The 22328-nt window shown below is 40.9% G+C and overlaps 1 protein-coding gene across 3 annotated transcripts in view; it reads left to right on the plus strand.

Moving 5' to 3' along the window:
- Nucleotides 1–22328, plus strand: part of radil (Ras association and DIL domains) — a 111188-nt gene that overhangs the window by 23336 nt on the left and 65524 nt on the right. For all 3 annotated transcript variants that reach the window (XM_048552726.2, XM_048552727.2, XM_048552728.2), the window contains exons 4-6: nt 12067–12371; nt 14071–14760; nt 19576–19613. In XM_048552726.2, coding sequence (XP_048408683.1) covers nt 12067–12371; nt 14071–14760; nt 19576–19613 — 1033 coding nt within the window. The remainder of the gene's footprint in view (nt 1–12066; nt 12372–14070; nt 14761–19575; nt 19614–22328) is intronic.

Consider the following 22328-nt stretch of genomic DNA (forward strand, 5'->3'; position numbering starts at 1 on the left):
AATAAAATGTGAGGCTGGATGAACACAGCAGGCCAAGCAGCATGTGAGGAGCACAAAAGCTGACGTTTCGGGCCTAGACCCTTCATCAGAGAGGGGGATGGGGGGAGGGAACTGGAATAAATAGGGAGAGAGGGGGAGGCGGACCGAAGATGGAGAGTAAAGAAGATAGGTGGAGAGAGTGTAGGTGGGGAGGTAGGGAGGGGATAGGTCAGTCCAGGGAAGACGGACAGGTCAAGGAGGTGGGATGAGGTTAGTAGGTAGCTGGGGGTGCGGCTTGGGGTGGGAGGAAGGGATGGGTGAGAGGAAGAACCGGTTAGGGAGGCAGAGACAGGTTGGACTGGTTTTGGGATGCAGTGGGTGGGGGGGAAGAGCTGGGCTGGTTGTGTGGTGCAGTGGGGGGAGGGGATGAACTGGGCTGGTTTAGGGATGCGGTAGGGGAAGGGGAGATTTTGAAACTGGTGAAGTCCACATTGAGACCATATGGCTGCAGGGTTCCCAGGCGGAATATGAGTTGCTGTTCCTGCAACCTTCGGGTGGCATCATTGTGGCAGTGCAGGAGGCCCATGATGGACATGTCATCAAGAGAATGGGAGGGGGAGTGGAAATGGTTTGCGACTGGGAGGTGCAGTTGTTTGTTGCGAACTGAGCGGAGGTGTTCTGCAAAGCGGTCCCCAAGCCTCCGCTTGGTTTCCCCAATGTAGAGGAAGCCGCACCGGGTACAGTCCATCTCCAGCACATCCCTCACCTTCCTGGACCATCTCCAGCACATCCCTCACCTTCCTGGACCTCTCAGTCTCCATCTCAGGCAACCAGCTTGTAACTGATGTCCATTTCAAGCCCACCGACTCCCACAGCTACCTAGAATACACCTCCTCCCACCCACCCTCCTGCAAAAATTCCATCCCCTATTCCCAATTCCTCCGCCTCCACCGCATCTGCTCCCACGATAAGACATTCCACTCCCGCACATCCCAGATGTCCAAGTTCTTTAAGGACCGCAACTTTTCCCCCCACGGTGATCGAGAACGCCCTTGACCGCGTCTCCCGCATATCCCGCGACACATCCCTCACACCCCGCCCCCGCCACAACCGCCCCAAGAGGATCCCCCTCGTTCTCACACACCACCCTACCAACCTCCGGATACAACGCATTATCCTCCGACACTTCCGCCATTTACAATCCGACCCCACCACCCAAGACATTTTTCCATCCCCTCCCCTGTCTGCTTTCCGGAGAGACCACTCTCTCCGTGACTCCCTTGTTCGCTCCACACTGCCCTCCAACCCCACCACACCCGGCACCTTCCCCTGCAACCGCAGGAAATGCTACACTTGTCCCCACACCACCTCCCTCACCCCCATCCCAGGCCCCAAGATGACATTCCACATTAAGCAGAGGTTCACCTGCACATCTGCCAATGTGGTATACTGCATCCACTGTACCCGGTGCGGCTTCCTCTACATTGGGGAAACCAAGCGGAGGCTTGGGGACCGCTTTGCAGAACACCTCCGCTCAGTTCGCAACAAACAACTGCACCTCCCAGTCGCAAACCATTTCCACTCCCCCTCCCATTCTTTAGATGACATGGCCATCATGGGCCTCCTGCACTGCCACAATGATGCCACCCGAAGGTTGCAGGAACAGCAACTCATATTCCGCCTGGGAACCCTGCAGCCATATGGTATCAATGTGGACTTCACCAGTTTCAAAATCTCCCCCTCCCCTACCGCATCCCTAAACCAGCCCAGTTCATCCCCTCCCCCCACTGCACCACACAACCAGCCCAGCTCTTCCCCCCCACCCACTGTATCCCAAAACCAGTCCAACCTGTCTCTGCCTCCCTAACCGGTTCTTCCTCTCACCCATCCCTTCCTCCCATCCCAAGCCGCACCCCCAACTACCTACTAACCTCATCCCACCTCCTTGACCTGTCCGTCTTCCCTGGACTGACCTACCCCCTCCCTACCTCCCCACCTACACTCTCTCCACCTATCTTCTTTACTCTCCATCTTCGGTCCGCCTCCCCCTCTCTCCCTATTTATTCCAGTTCCCTCCCCCCATCCCCCTCTCTGATGAAGGGTCTAGGCCCGAAACGTCAGCTTTTGTGCTCCTGAGATGCTGCTTGGCCTGCTGTGTTCATCCAGCCTCACATTTTATTATTTGCATCGTTTGTTTGTCTCATGCAGGAGAGAAACAGTTGTTAGATCTCTTTTGAATGTAAAGCCTTGATTTGTAAATATCCTGGCCTGTGGAATAATGGCATTAACATTGACAGCATGTATAACGATAATTATGCAATTACATTAGGGTCACATGTTGGATTTTGGGGTTTGTGACCAAATATAGGCATAAAACCATTTGCCAGAAATGATCAGAAATTTTATTATATTTGTTAAGAAGCAGCAATTTATAAATGATACATTGGTTAATGGGACAGAAAACATATGCAGTGCAAGTCAGTTGAGAACAGTTCATTCTTACCAGAGGACAAAAGGAAGTTGACACTAAGTCTGTCGATTTCATTAAAGTTGTGAAGACAGCATCCTGCTCTCAAGCCGAAGTGTTAGAGAACACTTACCTTGGCATCTTCTGGTCCAACTTTCATTTGAAGAAGATGGCTTCCTGCTGAGGACTGTCCCCTACACAGACCATCTGACCTGGTCAGCCCCTCTACGTTTGTTGGTGTACCGTATTTCCAGTGGCTTCTAGTTTACACTCTGGTCAGAAGGATTCAAATGGATTAAATGGCAATGGATGTTGGATAGCTATTCAGGATGACCATTCCCCATTTGCCCACCTTCATCTGAGGGTTAGTTTACAATTTTCTGGAAAGAAAGCTTTTATTTTCCTAAATGTTGTTATGAAGGTACACATAATACCTACAGTTCTTAGGCATCAGTTTATGGAAAATTGTATCCATGGTAGTCTTTAATGTCACTTTCCCTTCGTCTTGTTCATTAAAAATTGTTTATATCTAGGGAAAGCAAGTAACTGCTGTACTGGTAGTTAATTACAATCTCACACCACACAGGAAGTTTCTAGGCTAATTCAGTTTTAAGTGACCCCGATTTCTAACATTCTGCCCTTTGAGAAAGAATTATTGTTATTGACCTCTTCCAATCTAATTCTTAACTAGCCTATCCATTACTAAAATACAAGTCCTTAATTAGATATGGCAGATAACATATTAACTGTTCTTTCAAGGGATTTGGCTGATGTTATATGTCAGATGTGTTCTACTAGTTTTTCTATAACTTGTTCTATTTCTTTGCTCTGGTGGACTGTTTTAACCAGATTCATTTTGGAGGTACTGGTCGTAAAGATTGATTTGAGGTTTAGGGACTATAGGGGAATTGGATGATGACATTGAGAAATGACTTTAAAGGAATGCCTGGAGATTTTACTCAGTGCCGTGATGTTACATATGAATGCCAGATATGACCTCTTATCATAATTGTCTCCTGCCATATCTACTTTACTTGGTATTTTATTTTTATTTCAGGTTCCCTGTTGATTTTGTGCAGGGCTTTTGGCCAGAAAATCCTTACCAGTTGATCATAGCATTTGTATTATCTGGATGAGCACAGTTCTAGAGGGAGGGGATTGTTCCTAAAGTGCAGTAAAGCTGGTATTATTTCATATTTCACATAGTTGTATGATTGTTTGTGTGGCTATTAGTTTGTTTACTAGCCTTCTCCCCAATTGTGGGCTGCTGCCTTTTGGAATTATTCTCCCATCAGTTTGCCTATTTTTTTTTCTTTCCTTCCTCCTTAGATCAAGTTGTTAGATTTCTCCCTTTTAAAGCATTTAACCTCCTTCAACCTTCCGTTGTCGCAACTGAAAATTCTTTGTTTTTAATTTTTTAAACTCCTTCTCAGCAGAACTATTTTTTTGTTGTTTTAAAATCAGTTTTTCTATGGATTATATGTTGGTACCTTAATCGTTTACAATGTGTTTTCTTTGTCTTCGGGCCTCAATACTCATTTTGTCAAGTCGGTGTACATGTCTGAGACCCATTCTTCAGTGCAATTTCACTATGCCTTTCCTCATGTTAGTTCATTCGGATGTTTTAAAAACAAAATCAGTTGTGTTTACATACAGAGAGCAGTGTATTGGGAGTCTATACACAACTGCTGCTGTAATTGGAGCTTGGGAACTAAAGTGGCAAACACCTGTTGCAATTGAGAGCAGCTGAAGCTGATTGAGACTGAGACCCTGGAACTCTGTTTGGAGAGATTTGATCCTGGGATTTGCTGTTGCCTTTGGAAGCCTGATGGCTTGCATATCTCCTCGGTGAGTTGAAGACTGAAGTAGTAACACCTGTTGTAACTGAGAAGAACTGCCACTGCTTAATTGAGACCTGGGCCTTGGATCAGGTGTTGATGTTGCTGCTGCTGCCTTTTGAAGTCTGGTGGCCTGCTTTTCGCCTCGGTAAGTCAACACCTGCTGCACTGCAGAGAAGCTGCTGATTGGGACCTGCAGTCTTGGGTGACTCAGCCTGCCTGCCCGGAGGGACTCCCACTTGGGATGTGCTGCTGAGCAGAAGGGCCAGGACGTTACAAGAGGGAGGTTGGCAGCAAGAGTTCAGATGGGTAGAGGAGCACAAGTGGTGACTGGGGAGCAAGCAGAAAGGCACACCTGAACAGCTTCTGGTGGGAGGGAGCATGCAATCCCAGAGTGATGTCACAGCCACGTGTAAGTGATTCGCTGAGGGGTGAGTTGTGAACCTCTTTAATTTTATTCCAGACAAATAATCTGTTGAACTGACTATACTTGTTAACTGTTAGTGTGTGTTAGTGAGAATTAGATGTGATTTTGTTTTTTTTTAGTGGGTAATTTTTGGGTCAAATAAAGGACTGGCAGGCCAGCTCCTTCAAGCAGTATGCTCCACCTGTAGCATGTGAGTTCTTGGATCATGATTGCGTGATGAGCAACCTGTGTGCAGGCAGTGCAGTCAGTACCTCCAGCTCGAGCGCTGGGTTACGGAGCTTGAGCGAGGTCTGGAGGCATTGAGGAGCATCCGGGAGAATGAGAGTTATGTGGATAGCACTTACAAGGCAGTGGTCACCCCGCAATCTAAAAGGATGTAAGAGGGTAGGTAATGGGTGACCATTGCATGCAAATAGAAGATGAGGCAGGAAGTTCAGGAGTTCCCTAAGCTCAGCCCAATAGCTCACCAGTACCCTGTGTTGAGTACTGGTGACAGTAATAATGCCTCAAGGAATTGCAGCGAAAGCAAAACCCGCAGCACCACGAGGTGCTCAACTGTACAGAGGTGGGAGAGAAAGGTGGTTAGAACTGTAATGATAGGAAAATCAATTGTTAGGGAAAAGAAAGGCACTTCTGTAGCACTTGAGTGACAATCAGATAATGTGCTGCCTCCCTGGTGCAAGGATGCTGCAGATTACTGAGTGGCTGCAAGGCATTTTGGTGAGAAGGGAACCAGCCAATGATCATTGTATATATTGGTACCAATGACATAGGTAGGAAGAGGGATGAGGTCCTGAAGGTTGAATTTAGGGAATTTAGGTGCTAGATTGTAAGCCAGGATCTCCAAGGTAATCATCTCTTGATTACTAGCTGTGCCACGTGCTGGTGAGTCTAGGACCTGGCAGATTAGACAGTTTAATATTTAGCTGGGGAGTGATGTATGAGGGAGGGCTTTGGATTTCTGAATAACTGGGACATTTCTGGGGAAGGTGGGACTAATTCAAGATTGACAGTCTTCACCCAAACAGTGACAGGACCAATATTCTTGCAGATGGTTTTACCAGCACTGTTAGGTAGACTTTAGTTTGTTAGGGGGCTGGGACCCTAAAGGGAGGCTCTGAGTTAACTCAAGTGGGTGAGGGCTTAAGGAAAAAGAGAGTCAAAACAGTAAATAAAAACCAAGAAGCAGCTGAGTGGCATAGCAGCAAGATGAGTGGAAGCCAGGTAGTGTCAGAAAAAGAGAAAATGTTTAAATGCAAAGGATCTTCTGGTGGGGGTGTTAAGATTTAAAAAGGAGTTATAAAAACTAGCATAAGGGCACCGTTCGTGAATGCTTACAGCATTCAAAACAGGGTAAATGAGTTAAAGGCACGAATCATCATGAATAGGGATGATTTAATAATCATTACACCGATGTGGTTGCAGGGTGGTCACGAGGAGTTAAATATCAGGGGTATCAGCCTGTTTGGAAGGACAAACAGGAAAGAAATGGAGGTGGTGTAGCTCTGATATTTAAAGATGACATCAGGACAGTAGTGAGAGATGATATAGGGTTAGTGGAGAAAAAAAGTTGAATCAATTTGGGTGGAAATTACAAATAGTAAGGGGAAAAAGTCATTGATCGGTGCAGTCAATCGGTCACCAGATAGTAACATCACAGTGAGGTGGGCAAAAAAACAAACAAATAACTGATGTTCTAGGAATGACACGGCAATTATCATGGGGGATTTTAATCTATATATTGATCGGTCAAACCAAGTTGGTCCAGGTGGCCTTGGGTTCACAGACTGTATCTGCAATAGATTCCATTATGTACTGTTTGAGGAAACTACGAGGGAGCAAACTATCCTCGTTCTGATCCTGTATAATAAGACATGAATAATTAGTAATCTCATAGTTGGGGATCTTCTCGAAAGGAGTGATCACAGTATGCTTGAATTTACAACAGATGGAGGATGAGATGTAAAATCCAATATCAGTGTCTTGGCTTAAAGAAAAGGGACTGACGTGGTGAGGGAGGGGTTGGCTAAGGTAGACTGGGAGCAAAGACTATATAGTGCAACAATTTAGGAACAGTGGAGGACTTTGAAAGCAAATTTTTTTTTCTCAGTGCTCAGAGTATACACCAGTGAAAAGGAAGGGCTCTACGAAAAGTGGAAACTGCCTTGGATAACTAAGGAAAATAGGGAAGGAATCAAATTGAAAACTAATGCACACAAAAATTAGTAAAAAAAAAGACGAGGAGATTGGGAAATATTTAAAGGTCAACAGAAATCCATGAAAAATGCTATAAAGGAAAGATAAGATAGATTGAGAGGAAATTAGCTCAATTTAAAAAAAGATAGCAAATGTTTCTACAAATATACAAAACAAAAAAGAATGGCTAAGGTAAACGTTCATCCTTTAGGTGATAAGGGGGATTTAACAATGGGAAATGAGGAAATGGCCGAGGAGTTGAACAGGTCTTTTGTGTCGGACTTTACAGTGGAAGACACAAATAACATGCCAATAATTGATGACAAGGAGGCTCTGGCAGGTAAGGGCCTAGAAATTATTATGGTCACTAAAGTAGTAGTGTTGGGCTAGGTATTGGGGCTAAAGATAGACCAGTCTCCTGGCCCTGATGGGAATGCATCCTAGGGTACTGAAAGAAATAGTGTGGAAACAGCAAACGTGCTTGTGGTAATTTACCAAAATTAGTTGGATTGTGGGACAGTTCCGGCAGATTAGAAAACAGCAAATGTGATACCACTGTCTAAAGAAAAGGAGGTGAACAAAAGATTGGTAACTATAAGCTAGTCAGCTTAAGTTTCTTGAATCTATCATTTAAGGAAGAAATAGTGAGATACCTTGCTCTACATCAAAGAAAGAGCCTTTATTGGAAACTCCTGTCAACAATGCAGAACTTTTACTTTTAGTAAAAATAGAGCAAAGTGGCAATCTGCATGTGATAGCTAATTCTCTGAAAATCAGGCTCTGTGTGTCCTTGGTGCTCCTTGTTTATTAGAATTTATGTCTGGGAAATCAATACATAAGAACTGCCACACAAGAAATGTTGGAAAAATACATTACTAGAAGGACCCCAATTTCCAACGAAAAGCTTTAACAGGATCACGAGAGACTGTGGTTTTAGATTAAGCTGCAAACAAAGAATTCTGGTAGAACATTTGTTGGATTCCAGCAGCAAGTCTTTGGGAGGCTAAGTAGAGTTAGACCACATAGTCATAACAAAACAAGGTGGCAGGGAAAATGTTGAAAAATGCAGCAACTAAAGCAAATTTTTTTCAAGAAGTGAAAAACCTTTGTCAGCAATTACTGGGATGTCAGAACATTTTGGGTGCAGTTAAAGGCTGATAAACAGACATAGAGACCAAACAGCAGAGAAAACATGCCCAATATATACAGCTGTAGACAAAGGAACAGATCCAAATCTGAGCCTGAAGGCTAAACTGCCATTGTTAGAATCATACCAGGTGCTCAATTAGATCAGATCTAGAAAGAGTGTTTGGGGCAAAAAAGGATTTGCAAGGTTTAGAGCAACTACAGGCTTATACAGAAGAGGGCAAAAAGATCAGATTAGTAAATTACAATATGTGTTGAGGATCAACATGGCTAGCTAATTTGCAAGACATGGCATTGATGAACGTGCTTGATTTTTGAAAATATATATGTTGAAAAACATTTGATTTGTACTTCAGTGTGTGGAGAAATTTAATCACTGCGTATGCGAATAGACAAACAAAGCTGGGGAATGCATGATCTTAACTGGCTGGTAGAAAATTGAACATATGAAGGGCTGAATTCACAACTAGGTTGTCAGATGAGGCTTTTTCAGATCTTTAATAAAGAACCCTTGCAAAACTGAGTCAGTCGGAATCAAGGGAAAACTCTCCACTGGTTGGAGTCATAGATAATGGGAACTGCAGATGCTGGAGAATTCCAAAATAATAAAATGTGAGGCTGGATGAACACAGCAGGCCAAGCAGCATCTCAGGAGCACAAAAGCTGACGTTTCGGGCCTAGACCCTTCATCACTGGTTGGAGTCATACTTGGCACAAAGGAAGATGGTTGTGGTTGTTGGAAGTCAATTATGTCAGCCCTAGGACATGTGCATAAGTTCATCAGGAAAGTGGATAGGTCCAACCAACTTAGTTGCTTCATCAATTATTTTCCTCATCAGAAGGTCAGAAGTAGGGGTTTGATGATGATTGTGACAGGATTTCGGTACAAGAGGAAGGATCCCTTGCTGCATTCATACAGGGCCGTGACGAGATCAGATTTGAAGTATTGTGTGATTTCAGTCTCCTTAGCTAATAAAGGATATACTTGCCTTAGGGGGAGGGCAGGGAAGGTTAACCAGCATTAATCCTGTGCTGGCAGGATGGTTGTCGAGGAAAATGGACTGATTAGGCCTGTATTTACTGGAGTTTTGAAAAGTGGAAGTGTCTTTTAATAAAACATACATGGGCTAAGCAGCCTGGATGCAGAGATGATGTTTTCTCCCGTCTGAGACTAATGGCTTCAAAAGTTATGGAAGGAGAGTGGGAGCAGGATGTTGAGAGAGAGTATCAGTTAGGACATATTTAATGGAAAGTCAGACTTAATGAGCCAAACGTCTTACTCCTATTTTCGAAGGTTCTGAGAGTGCACAATGTTCAGCACTGTTTACAGTTTGTCAGGTACTGAGGTAGTGTGTGTCCCTGTCTGTCCACTGAAGCAAGACCTAGACAAGATCTGTGCATGGGAACATCTTTGCCTGCCAGTTCCCTCCAAGGCACATACCGTCTAACTTGGAATGAAATTGCCATCCTTTCACTGTTACAGGGTCAATATCCAGAGCTCCCTCCGAACAGCACAGTGGGTGTCCTTACACCCCAAGGACCGCAATGCTTTTGAGAAGGCAGTTCATCGACACCTTTTCCAGGGCAAGTAAGAGTGCGCATTAAATTCTAGCCTAGCCTGGGTCACCCAATCCAATGAAAGAATAAAAAAAAAAATTAGAGATTTAATCTTGGAGAAAGCAGTATAGATTGATAACCAAACTCTACATCAGAGGTAGAAGACGATGCTCACTCGAGGGAAAAATTATGCTCCATGGAAAAAAAATTGCATGAGACCATTCAGCTGCAGTGAAGAAAGTGCATTAATTGTTAGCCTGTCAAATTTATAAAAAGGACACAAAACCATATTTGGAAGTGTTGGACATGTGGCGGGAGCAAGCTACATAAATGGCCTAGGGACAGCTCCGGCTGAAGCAACACTGCAGTTTTTATCATTTTAAAAAAGTACACAGGTGCATTTCAAACTTTAAACCTTAAACTGAAAACACATTCAAGAGGTGAAAATGCTACAAGATCAGAAGAAACACCTTTTTGGGAGAAATCCGGGATTCTGGAAATAGTCACTGGAGTGTCGAACTGGCAGTGAACTGTGTCTCATACAGTTTGAGCTTGACACCAGGGTCACTGTCTTATGTTATCAGATCACCTAGATTGGCTTAAAAGATTAAATTGTAGCTATCTTCAGTGAGGAAGCATGGACCTAGAGGAACATCATTGAAAATGAAAGACAACCTCTCAGCAAAGCTACAACTCTTGGATACAAGGGAAGAGATATCATTGGACTTCTTTGTTGTTCAGAATCAAGGATGTTCCCTGTTGATCAAGATAATATGCTTGGAGCTGAATCTAATCCACAAGGTAGATGACATTGCAGATATCAACCACAGAAGCAAATTTTGAAGTGAATTCCCAAAATTATTCCCAAGTTTGGAGGAATGGAAGACATTATCCTGAATAAGGATAATGCAAGCCATTCCACTTGGACACACCAAATGGTACACTTGTGGTAGGAGGTGGCTGGGGAATGGGGCAGTGTAAGGAATGAGGGTGGTGAGTGATGGGGGGATTGATCATGAGTGGGGAGATGGTGAATGGGACTGGTGTGGGGGTGTAATTGTGACTGATGTGATTGAGTGAACACCCACCACCATTTGGCAACCGTTGTTCTGTTCCGTGAACTTTCTGGTGATTCTGTAAATCATGTTGTGTTCCAAGGAATGTCGATCAGTACATCCATACCTAGGAGGAACTGGTTTGAGCAGCATTCCATAAAATGAACTTAACCTGCTACCACATAATTCCTTGGAAACCTCTGTACCTTGAAACATCAATAAAAATACCAAAGACTTGTAGAATTGCTAATAGAAACAACCCATCCTTAATTTGCAGAGGTAGTGTCCCTATTTCCGTGGCCAGGAAGATCAGGATCAAATCCCACCTGCTCCAGAGGTGTGTTATAACATGTACGAAGAAGTTGATTAAAATAATTAAATCAACTAGCAGCTAACCTGTGAGAAGTTAATGATCTCTTTAAATAGCGGTGGTGCCCATGCTGCCATGAGAGACTAAAAGGGTGTTGGCTGGAGCATCCGTGTTAACACTTGGTGTTAACTAAGTACTACAGCCTAACTGACATCATTATTTGCCTGGAGACAGTAAGGTCTGCAGATGCTGGAAGCTACAGCTAATAAACATGGAACTGGTGAAGCACAGCAGGTCAGACAGCATCCGAGGAGCAGGGAATTCAACGTTTCAGGCCGATGTTCATCAGGACAGTCCTGGCTATGCTTTTCCAGCTCGTTATTTACCTGTTCTCTGTACATCTAACACCTATTGACATTTGAGCGTGATATGCTGATTGGTGCTTGCACTTTGTGAATGAAACTATGGGGCTCCAACAGCACTTGTGTATCTGAAAAAAAAGTTAAGGCTAATTTCTCACTGTACCACTGCATACCTAGTCAGGTATAAAATTTTGCATCGCCATGGAAAGGAGAGAGATAAAAGCACCATCAGATGTAGAAGAATTATGCTTAGGAAGCATTTATGGAATGGCTTTAGTAAACACCTTGTCAACCTCTGGGATGGAGACTGCAATTTCAACCTAACCTGCTCAATAGGATACTGATGAGATTGAGAACAAATCTCAGACAATGTGACATTCTGTTACAATGGAGGTGGTTTCCCAATCAATGAATTAGGTTAAGATTGATTCCACTATGAGGATCATGTAACTAAACAAAATGCTTAATCTAAAATTTGGAGTTAATCTGTGAAAACGTTACATTATCAGTAACCCGCTGCTGTAATTTCTACACATTCCTTAAGTAAATTGAATCATAGGTTTTGTTTAAAGCCCTATAGATTGTTAAATAAAGATTGATGCCTTTGGAGAGAATCAGGGTGAGGATACTTAAAACAAAATGTTTCAGTAATTTAAATTTTCTACTATGCAAGGATTAAATTTTAATATGAGTAGAATGAAAACAGAATTTTTTTTCTACTGTTTTCAGATATAAATGCTCAAGCACGGAAACTGCAGAGGAACCGGGCAAAAGGCAACATTTCAATAATGTCTGACTACAGATGTAAATTAGCACCTCTTCGACGCAGCATCAGTGAGACGAGCCTCGCTATCACTGAAAATCAAGGGGAGGAACAACAGAGACTTTATTCAACACTGCCTGGGCTTCCAGGAAGGAGGATCAGTCGATGCAGAAAGGACCGACTTCGCAGCACAAACAATAGAGGGGACCAAGAAAGTAACATCCATCAGGTGCCTCACCTACTGCTTCTTCAGGGATATAACTACCAGAGTGTAAGCCGAACAAACACACTTCTGTTCAGTATTCCTTTAAGATTTTTTTCAAAATCTGGGGTCGAAGAATACTTTGCAGTTACTCGTGCAAAGCCAGTGTAATGTTATAAATATGATGGACTTTTCCCACAAACATTGACCTTTTAAGCGTAATCTATATGAGTAAAAAGTACAGACTAGTATTTTTAAACAAAGTATCTCTGTGCGTCATTAATAAACATTTAACTACGCATTCTTAGCTATTTCACCGGTTAGCAAATAGAATTTTGAAACTTGGGGATGACCGTGTTTTCTTAGATTAATAGGTTCTAATTTTCCAGTGATTGGGAATATTTGCATTGGATATCAAATTTTTACCCAGTGAAGGCAGTAGGGTCAGAAGTAGGATTGTCTAATTGATCAGCAAAGTCTTTGTGACATATTATTTTGTAGTGCTCCCTAAAGTAGCCCAATTTTGTCTTTATCTCGGGTGGGGATAGGGGAAGGAAATAGGATCATTATGGGTCTCTGAGGCCCTAATTAGATACTTTATTAGGTGTCCAGAGGAAGGAAATGCTTGCCAATGACTCCATGTGCCTGTTTCGTTCCTGGAAAGTAAGCTCTATGTGAGGTTGATGATTTGGTAGGAAACATTTGGAGGGTAGCTATGAGTAGAAAGCTACAGGAACTGAGGGTTTTTTTTTCTAGATATTAGTTTCATGGAACAGTAGGGCAATTAAGTTGTCATATTTGCTTTGACATAACCACAGTTTTAATTTCACAGTCATATGAACTCTTGAACATAAATTGCATTTAAAAATTTGAGATCATGGAAATTAAAATAAAAATCCCTTCTGTTTTTATGTTTAGTGGGAAGAATGTATTGCAAAATAAGTGTTATGACACATAGTCTGAAACACTATATTTTTACTTTCTGGTTGGTTCCAATTCTCAATTTCCATCCTATTACATTGTATGACAGGCATTTAACACTGAAAATGATAATTATAGTATCACCTACTGATGTAACTGTGACTCCAAGTTAATGTTAAAATTAGATTTCCCATGGATAAAGCCTGCAACAGGTTCCAAGTCACTTATAGTTTTATATGTAACATGAAAACACACAGATTTATATACATATAGATTAACAATGTCTGTCATAGATTTTTAGCTCCAAACTGGCATGATTGTAGGCATGGAGTCCCCTTGCAATCTAAAAGCCTATTTAGTGTTCTCTGACTTTTAAAGTTGTAGCATGATAGCGAGGTCTTCTATTGTTGTTCCTTCCACAGTGGCATTAATTAAAGGAGCATTCATTAAGTTGCTGCTTGTTTGATCTATGCCCTGCAATGTAGTAAGGGTTGGTTGCTAAAAGGATTCTCACTTCATTCAGTTACTTTGAGCAAAATGTTTAGTTCTTTTGCAATAAAAGAAAAATATGATATAGAATTTATTATAGGTATGCTGATACTAATCAGTATGTACTTAAAATTACTTACAGATAGAACAGTAGGTAAAAGACTTTGCTCATTGTCTGAATATGCTCGTTCATACAATGATCAGAAAGTTAGACTGAAGTTTTTTTTGGCTCTGTGTGTTCCCATAAAAAGGCATTTTACTGCAATTGCATTTGTAGTCTGTTCAATAATGCTATAACCTTGTTGTTAAACTGGTGAGTGAGAATGAATAATGCAGCCTCTGGGTTTTCTTTTTACAGGATTGTTTGGTATATCGTCTAGATTATGAGAAGCAAATTGTTGGACAAGAGACAGCCTCGGTAAAACCCAGTATCTGTCTGTCATCACCCGATATCCTTTCTGTGCACTGCAAGATTAAAAGGGTTAAATGGTCAAACAAGTACAGTCGCTGTGTTGAGGAACAGGTTATACTGGAACCATCCCCAAATGCCTGCATTTTAATAAACTGTATACCAACAGAAGGGTCAACAGAACTCCAGCATGGCGACCTAATTGGGTTTGGGCAGCATTATCTTTTTCTCTTCAAGGATCCTTTGGGTGCTAAAAAGCTGCCAGCCCACACTTACTCCATGCTGAGACATTTGCATCATTTGCCTGAGCGCACTGGTCGCCAAAGAGCACCCATCTGTAAAATGTGTGGCTCTGTTGTTAAGAATGGCTTCGCAAACAAGCACAAAAATCCCAACTCTTCTGCAAACCGAAGTAACAGTATTCACAAAAAGAAACTGCATCTAGAGTATGAAAAGTCCTTTGAAGATGTCCTGATCAGTAAAATCTTCACCCTTATCGAGCCCAGTGGAGATGATCACAAATTGACTCCAGCTTGCCTGTTGTGCCTGTGTATTCAGCACTCAGCTACTACCTTCAAGTCAGGTGATTTTATGAAACTTCTTACGAAGATTGTGAACAAATTGCAAGCTGTAGCATTGGTTAGTATCCTGTTATTTAATATCAGTTATTATTATGCATTTATAAGAGGCCTTAAAATAATCGTCCTAATTTACATTTATGTAGAGACATTAGCACAGTAAAATATTCCAATGTACTTCACAGGGGTGTGTTCCGGTAAAATTTTACAGATTCACTGGGAAATTAAAATCAATGATCAAAAACTTAGTCATTAGTACAAATGTTAAGGACAGTCTTAAAGGTGGACAGTGACAAGAAAGGCAGAGAGATTCGCTGAAGGAATTAGAGATCTTATGGATATTATAACACTTCAGTGCTGTTTGGAGTTTGTAATTTATGCTGTACAGTCATATTCATCTTCAAAAGGAGCCAAAGGGATTAGATCAAATTTATTACAATATTTGCATTCAACCAAGTTTTGAACTGGTTACTGGTTTCAAATGTTTGAATTCTGAAATTTTGAATCTGTGCCCTTCCCAAACCAACCAATGTAAAGACTTATCCAGTCTTTAATGTCCTTTTGGAATGTTTCAGATGTTTTACAGCCAATTAATTTGAAGTGCAGCCATGTCCTATGGAGCTAAACACAGCAACCCATTCATCAACAGTAAAATTTTGCAAACAACAAATGAGAGGAATGACTACTAAACCAGATTTTCTTCAGTGATGTTCAGAGTATTAATTTGGATACATACTTGCTCCTTTTGGGGGTAAAAAAACCACATGATTTATCACATCCACTTGAAAAGCAAACAGAGGCTTTTGTTTTGCATCATGCTAGAGAGTTAGTACCCCGCAACCGTGCAGTACTACTTAATGACTACATTGAAGGGATACACCATCTGACTTGCCAGTGCAAGTACAGTGATGGATAGGTCAGCTGTGATTTGTTAGATTTTATATTTGAGGGTCGAATTCAATTCTGCAGCATAACCAAAGGATGAGTCCAAATTGACAGTCGATTTGTCAGTATTAAAAACAAAAGTAAAAACTCACTGAAAACTACATGGACAGAAACTTGTTAGATGTAGTTTTGTACAAGATGATCTCTACATGTAGATGCATAGTACAAGGAAGCCAATCGCCATCTCCTAGCCATTAGTAAGTGTCAACTATGCTGGTATTGACCTTAAGTGGAATTACCTATTGTAATAATAGGATGCTTATGATACAGTGGTACTATCCCTACCTCTAGCCCAAAAAGCCTGGGTTCAAGACGCACCTACTCCAGAGATGTGTCATAACATGTCTAAACAAGTTCATAAAAATATCCTGTAGGTAATTTTGACTACAGTTGCTACTGTAGAATGAATACTATCAACTTCAATGGAAATGAAATCCAGGAAAAGTGTCTGGTGACCATATAAACTATGCTATGATCCGTAGTCAAAACTATACTTTTTGTCCAAGTGACCACAACAGTAAAACTCAATGTCCAAGGCAAGGAGGTCAATTGTTACTGATTGACTGACTGTCCAACCCAACCTATTATTCATGGCCATCAGCAAAAGACCTGTCACTGGAGATTTGAATTTATTCTCACTTGGCTTCAGATAAACTTGCAAACTATTGCACTGGTAGGCATTGTAATCCTATCAGGTTAAGCAGAGGAAAACCTGCTGCTGTATTATGCTGGTTAACTATAGAACAGAACCCTTTCAGCCAGATAAACTCCAACATTTGGCAGGGCCCTGAGATTTGGCTGGTACTAATTTTTGTTTGGATCTCTGGCAAGTTGGGGTGTGTACAAGGAAAGACTGTAATGAGCAGAAACTCTACTTGAATAGATTTCTTAGTAGTTTGTAAATTCATTAATGATTTTTTATGAATTTTGATATAACCCTGCAGAAATAAATTTTGTGGCAAATTGAATCAGTGAAGGGAGAATGGTGCTACTTTGAATTCTATAGGTGCACAACTGACACACAGCATTACTTATCTTGCTAAGTATTAATTAGGGAAAATGGAAACCATTTAGATTGAACTGAGACACTGTGAAACTGCATATTTCAAAGTAACTAATTAGATATCATTCCTATAAGAGGAACTGTCTCCCCAAACCAAACCACTGTGGAAAAATCTAAGATTTGATTTTATGTTATATACACTACAAACATCAAATACTTATTGGCTGCATTAGTTTTCTGAATTCATCTGTCTATTTTAAGAGATTTAGCTATCATCTCTTGTTTAAATATTTTGTAGTTGTAATTATTCAACTCAATATATACGTTTATACCAGTGAATGGTTTAAATGATCCTTCTAGGTGGTGCTTCTGGTTCTAAGGCATATAGACGTAAAAATACATCAGTGTCTCTCTTTAGGGCACCTCACCTACAATGTGCTAATAGCTATGCTCAAGTAGGAAGGTCTGAGCAATACAGGACCACGTATCTCAGCTCATTATCAAGTAGAAGGTATGGCAGTAAATGCTTTCACAGGTTCATGCAACAATGTACAGGCAAATGGTAGTATAATGATTATGGTGATCTGGAGAAGGAACAAACTGTCATTGGGGATTGGAAAGAATATTTTGGGATCAGAGTATTGTGAGCTCTGTCTTGAAAAGTGATTGAGGATGAGGAAGCAGGGTTCTGGAGGAAATTGTCGTGCATTGAAGTGTGAAAATAAGGATAAGATTGGAGACCTGTAAATTAGAACTGAGTGATTAAGGTGGCTACTAACCTTTTCATTCTGTGCTGCTTAGCGTGTATTTTCAGGGAGGCAATCCTTGCTGCCTCAGGTGACATTTGCAAAAAGGAGCAGAAGCAGGTGCGGGGCCCCTTTATTTGCATAATGTTAACTTCCTAATGTCTCCTTCTGACATGGTTCTTAATTGGCCATTGCCAAAATGAGACAACGCCAACCCAGTCAATTTAAACTTGGTCAGGATAAAGTTTTCATAAACAACAACCTAGGATAAACTTGATAGCTGCTTAGGCAAATGTGGATTAAATGAAGGACAAATCATGTTTAACTAACTTGCTTGAGTTTTTCACGTGGTATCACAGAGGGTTGATGATAGTGCTGTGATGTGATGTACATGTACTTCCCAAAATCATTCTGTAAAGTACCACACAACGCAACCTTTTGAGATTTCTGCATGGTCCCAACTTGGATCTTGGCTCTGGGCTAATGTAAAATAAAGAGTACAATAATAAAGAAGGTACAGAAGAAGAGGGATCTGGATGTATCTGTGCATACATTGTTTAAGATGGCAGGGCAGGTTTGTGAGCACAGGTCATGAAGAATATGACATACTGGACTTTATAAATCAGAACATGAGTACAAGAGGAAGTTATGATTTTTTAAAAATATAAAATATAGGTTCAGCTTTGAGTTGAGTATTTTGGATTGAGTATTGTCTGTCTGAGGCAATAGCTGAGTGGTATTATCATTGGAATGTTCATCCAGAGACCCATATAACATTCTGGGGACCCAGGTTTAAATCCTGCAATGGCAGATGGTGGAATTTGAATTCAGTAGGATATCTGGAATTAGGAGTCTAATGATGACCATGAATCCATTGCTAATTGTTGGAAAACACCATCTTGCTCACTAATGTCCTATAGGGAAAGAAACTGCCATCCTTACCTGGTCTGGCCTACATGTGATTCCAGATCCACAGCAATGTGACTCTTAACTGCCCTCTGGGTGATTAGGGATGGGCAATAAATGCTGCTTAACCAGTGATGTCCTCATCCCATGATGAAGAAAAGGGAAAAAAAAAAAGTCCTGATACTTCCTACAGTGCAGTATATGAAAGCATTGGAGAGCATGCAGAAAAGATTCACACGTGAAGGTCTGAGTATGAGTGACTGCTGTTACATAGTAACATGACACTACAGTGGCTGGTATCCCATCACCAAGTCACCCTTTATTTACTCGTGGAGAGTCCTTGACACTGATCTAGCTTCCTCAGAGCCAGCTCTGAGTGAAAAGAACCTGTGACACTCATGTTTATATCTGCTAGCTAGGGCTCCCTGATTAGAGCCATTAATCTGGTCCATTTCAGGGAACTGATATTCTATGTTGTCCACCTGGCTGACCTTGTTACAATGACTACACATAGAATGATTGGACAAATTGGGACTGTCCTCCTTAAGGAGAAGGCTAAGAGATAATATAAATGGTATTCAAAATGTTGAGGTATCACAATACTGTAGTTGAGAGAAAGTGTTCACATTGGTAGAAGGGACCAAGGACACAGATTTTAAAGTAATTGGCAAAAAAAAAGTGATGGTGACCTGAAGAAAAACCTTTTCATTACTTAAGATTTAAAATGCAGTGTTAGTTGAAGCCTTCAAAAATGAATTGGTTCTTTGTGATTTGCAAGTATTTACTTGATTAAGCAAGCAAGGTTTAGTCACAAACCCATTTGCCAAAAATGCAGTCGTTTTCCAGTCAATGCTCACATTGACAAAGAAGAAGAGGGTACTCTTTTTTTTTAATTAGCAGCAGAAGGTTTTAACATGGGACTTTAGATGATGAACCCACCAACATATCCATTTCTTCTGATTGTCAGTAAATCCACAGTTAGCCAGCTATTTGTATGAAACTTTGGCTCTAGGATTTTACCTTGGTCTAAAATCTCTAAGCCCAGATGTGACTGGATTTCAATTAGAATTGTTTGTCTTTGCAGATTATTAATTATCTTTCTTTTTAACAACAGCAACTTTTCATCTTTCTTTGTTTACTATAGGTTATCATGAATGCTGCAAGTATCCCCTCATAAAATCTTGACAAATCAAAACTGCAAAAAATTGTTAAGTGCCCAACTTGTTGCACATTCAGACTATGTTCCTATTTAGATGAAATGCTTTTTTTCCTGCAGGGGAAGACCAGAGAATTGGCAGAGAAACAGTCTGAACAGTAAGTATTTGAAATTTGTCCTGTGCACACAACATTAATAATTTATTTAGTTTCTGCAGTTTATTTAATCTCTTCACTGGATTGTTGTGCTTATGAATTTGCCCCAACAATATTTTAAGTTTGCTTTTTCGTATGCACAAGATAAATGTGAAACACTCTGTATCAGAAACACAATTGCAGCTGGTCCACAGGTCATTGATCTTTAAAGAGACTAATTGCACTCACTTCAGTGTGATAAAACAAATGTGTGTGTGTTGATGAATGTTGGGGGCTGTACAGTACGCACTTAATATATGATGGTGTTTGGATATAGGAGCAGAATTAGGCCATTCGGCCCATCCGCTCTGCTGTGTCTTTCGATCATGGCAGATATGATTCTCAATCCCATTCTCCTGCCTCCTTCCTATAACACTTAAGTTCTTGATTAAGTAGGAGGATTATCGAACTCTGTCTTAAAGACATACAATGACTTGGCCTCCACAGCCTTCTACCGCAATGAGTTCCACAGATTCACAACTCTATTTGAAAACATGTCTCCTCATCTCGGTTCAAAAGGGTTGTCTCTTCACCTGAGACAGCCCCCTCGGGTCCTAGTCTCTCCTACTTGTAGAAACATCGTTTCCACATCCACTCTATCCAGGCCGCTTAGTAATCTGTAAATTTCAGTGAGAGACCGTCCCCACCCCATTCTTCTAAATTCCATTGAGTACAGACCTAGAGTTCTCACCTCTTGCTCATATAACGTGCTCTTCATTCCTGGGATCGTTCTTGTGAAACTCCTCTGAGCCGTCTTCAAGGTCAGCACATCCATCCTTGCATGTGTGGCCCAAAACAGCTCAGTGTTCCAACAGTATTCCAAAAACAGTCTGACCAGAGATTTATACAGCCTCAGCAGTATATCCCTGCTCTTGTAATCTTGCCTTCTTTAAATGAATGTTATTGCTCACCTTAATGCCAACTGAATCTGCATATTAACCTTAGGAGTCCTAGTTCAAGATTCTGTCAGGTCCTTCTGTGCCTCAGATTTTCAAAGCCTTTCCCCATTTAGAAAATAGTCTATGCCTCTATTCGTCCCATCAAAGTACGTAACCTTGCATTTTCCCACGTTTTTTTCCATCTGCCACTTCTTTGCCCACTCTGCTAGCCTGTCCAGGTAATTTTGCAGCCTCCCTGTTTTCACAACAATACTACCCGTCCCTCCACCAATCTTGTGTCGTCTGCAAACTTGGCCACAATGTCCTTACTTCCTTGGTCCGGGTGTTGTACAAATAACATGATTAGTGTCATTGATATTACTCCGCCATGCATTAGTCTGTATGTTTGCAACTCCAAATGGTACACCGTTCCTATTATTTTGTGAATGAAGTTTTTTAAAATGAAACGCTTCACAGATTTATACAAATAATGGTTAACCATAACTAGCACTGAAAACATAATGTAAACCCCAAGTTCTTTGTTGGCTGCATTAATTTTCTGAATTCATCCGTGTAGTTTAATCATTTGATCCTCCTGTTAGTGCAAGTTCAGACTTGACCTACTCTTGTTTCAGAATTGGTTATATGAAGCATTCTAATTTAAATATTGAGAAGGCAAGATGTTTCTGTTTTCAAAATCTTTCAGCTTATATTTGCTGAAGTAATGATGTGAATCCATTTAAATTGGCTGTACTGTCCTTGGTATTGTGTTTGGAAAGAACAGCTTAGATTTTAGCTGCTGGAAGACAAATTCTGCAGTTGCATGTGAGCAAATGCAAACTGAGCTCTTGCCTAAACAAGACTCTGGGGAACACAGGCTGTTCACCTCCTTCTGCCATTCAATTAGACTGTGACTGAACTAGTTAAAGCTCCAATTATCTTCCTTGGTTTCATATCCTTTTATACACTTTCCTAAGAAAAAAAATTCTCACTGTCCAATTTGAAATTTTCAGTTTACCAGTCTCAACAGCACTTTTGGGAAGAGATCCATCCCCTGTTATTTTTGGGGGGAGAAAAGGTGCATCATAACATCACCCCTGAATGGCCTCGCTTGAATTTTAATATTCCTCACTGTCCTGAAAATAGTTAGACAGCAAGAATCAATTTTTAATCATTTTGAAATCTTCAATTAGATCACCTGTCGTCATTCTATATTTGAGGGACTATTCCCAGATGAAACCAAACTTGTCTAGAACAGAACTGCGCTAAATAGATGTCTGTATATCTCATTTTGGTCTACATCGGAAACAGTACTAAATAGTACTTCATTCCAAAATAACTCCCCAATTTGAAGTTGGGAATGATTTGTTTTAGTCACTACTGATTTCAGTTTATTCCATGTATGATCACTAATAATTTGTGAAATCGAAGTATGTCTTAACCAAGGTATTTTAACTGATTATAATATTTCAGAGATACTTGGTGTAATAAATTAGATATACCAAGATGCATCTTTCTAGTCATCCTGTTTATGATGGATCACTCTTGATGCACCTCATATTTCAAAGAATCATATGTCATAGAAGGAGACCATACTGCCCACTGCTGAAAGAGCTGTTCAGCTAGTCCAACTTACGAACTCTTCCCCTAGGGGCCTGCATATATTCAAATATATATTGCTTTCTTTGTTAAATTTGCTTGTACAACCTTTTCAGGCAGTGCACCATTTCTTATTACTTCACTCAGAATACATCTGTTAAATGTACTTTTTTTTCCCCCTGTAAAATACGAAATATTGGAG

This window comes from Stegostoma tigrinum, chromosome 23 (genome assembly GCF_030684315.1).
Source record: "Stegostoma tigrinum isolate sSteTig4 chromosome 23, sSteTig4.hap1, whole genome shotgun sequence".
NCBI lineage: Eukaryota > Metazoa > Chordata > Chondrichthyes > Orectolobiformes > Stegostomatidae > Stegostoma > Stegostoma tigrinum.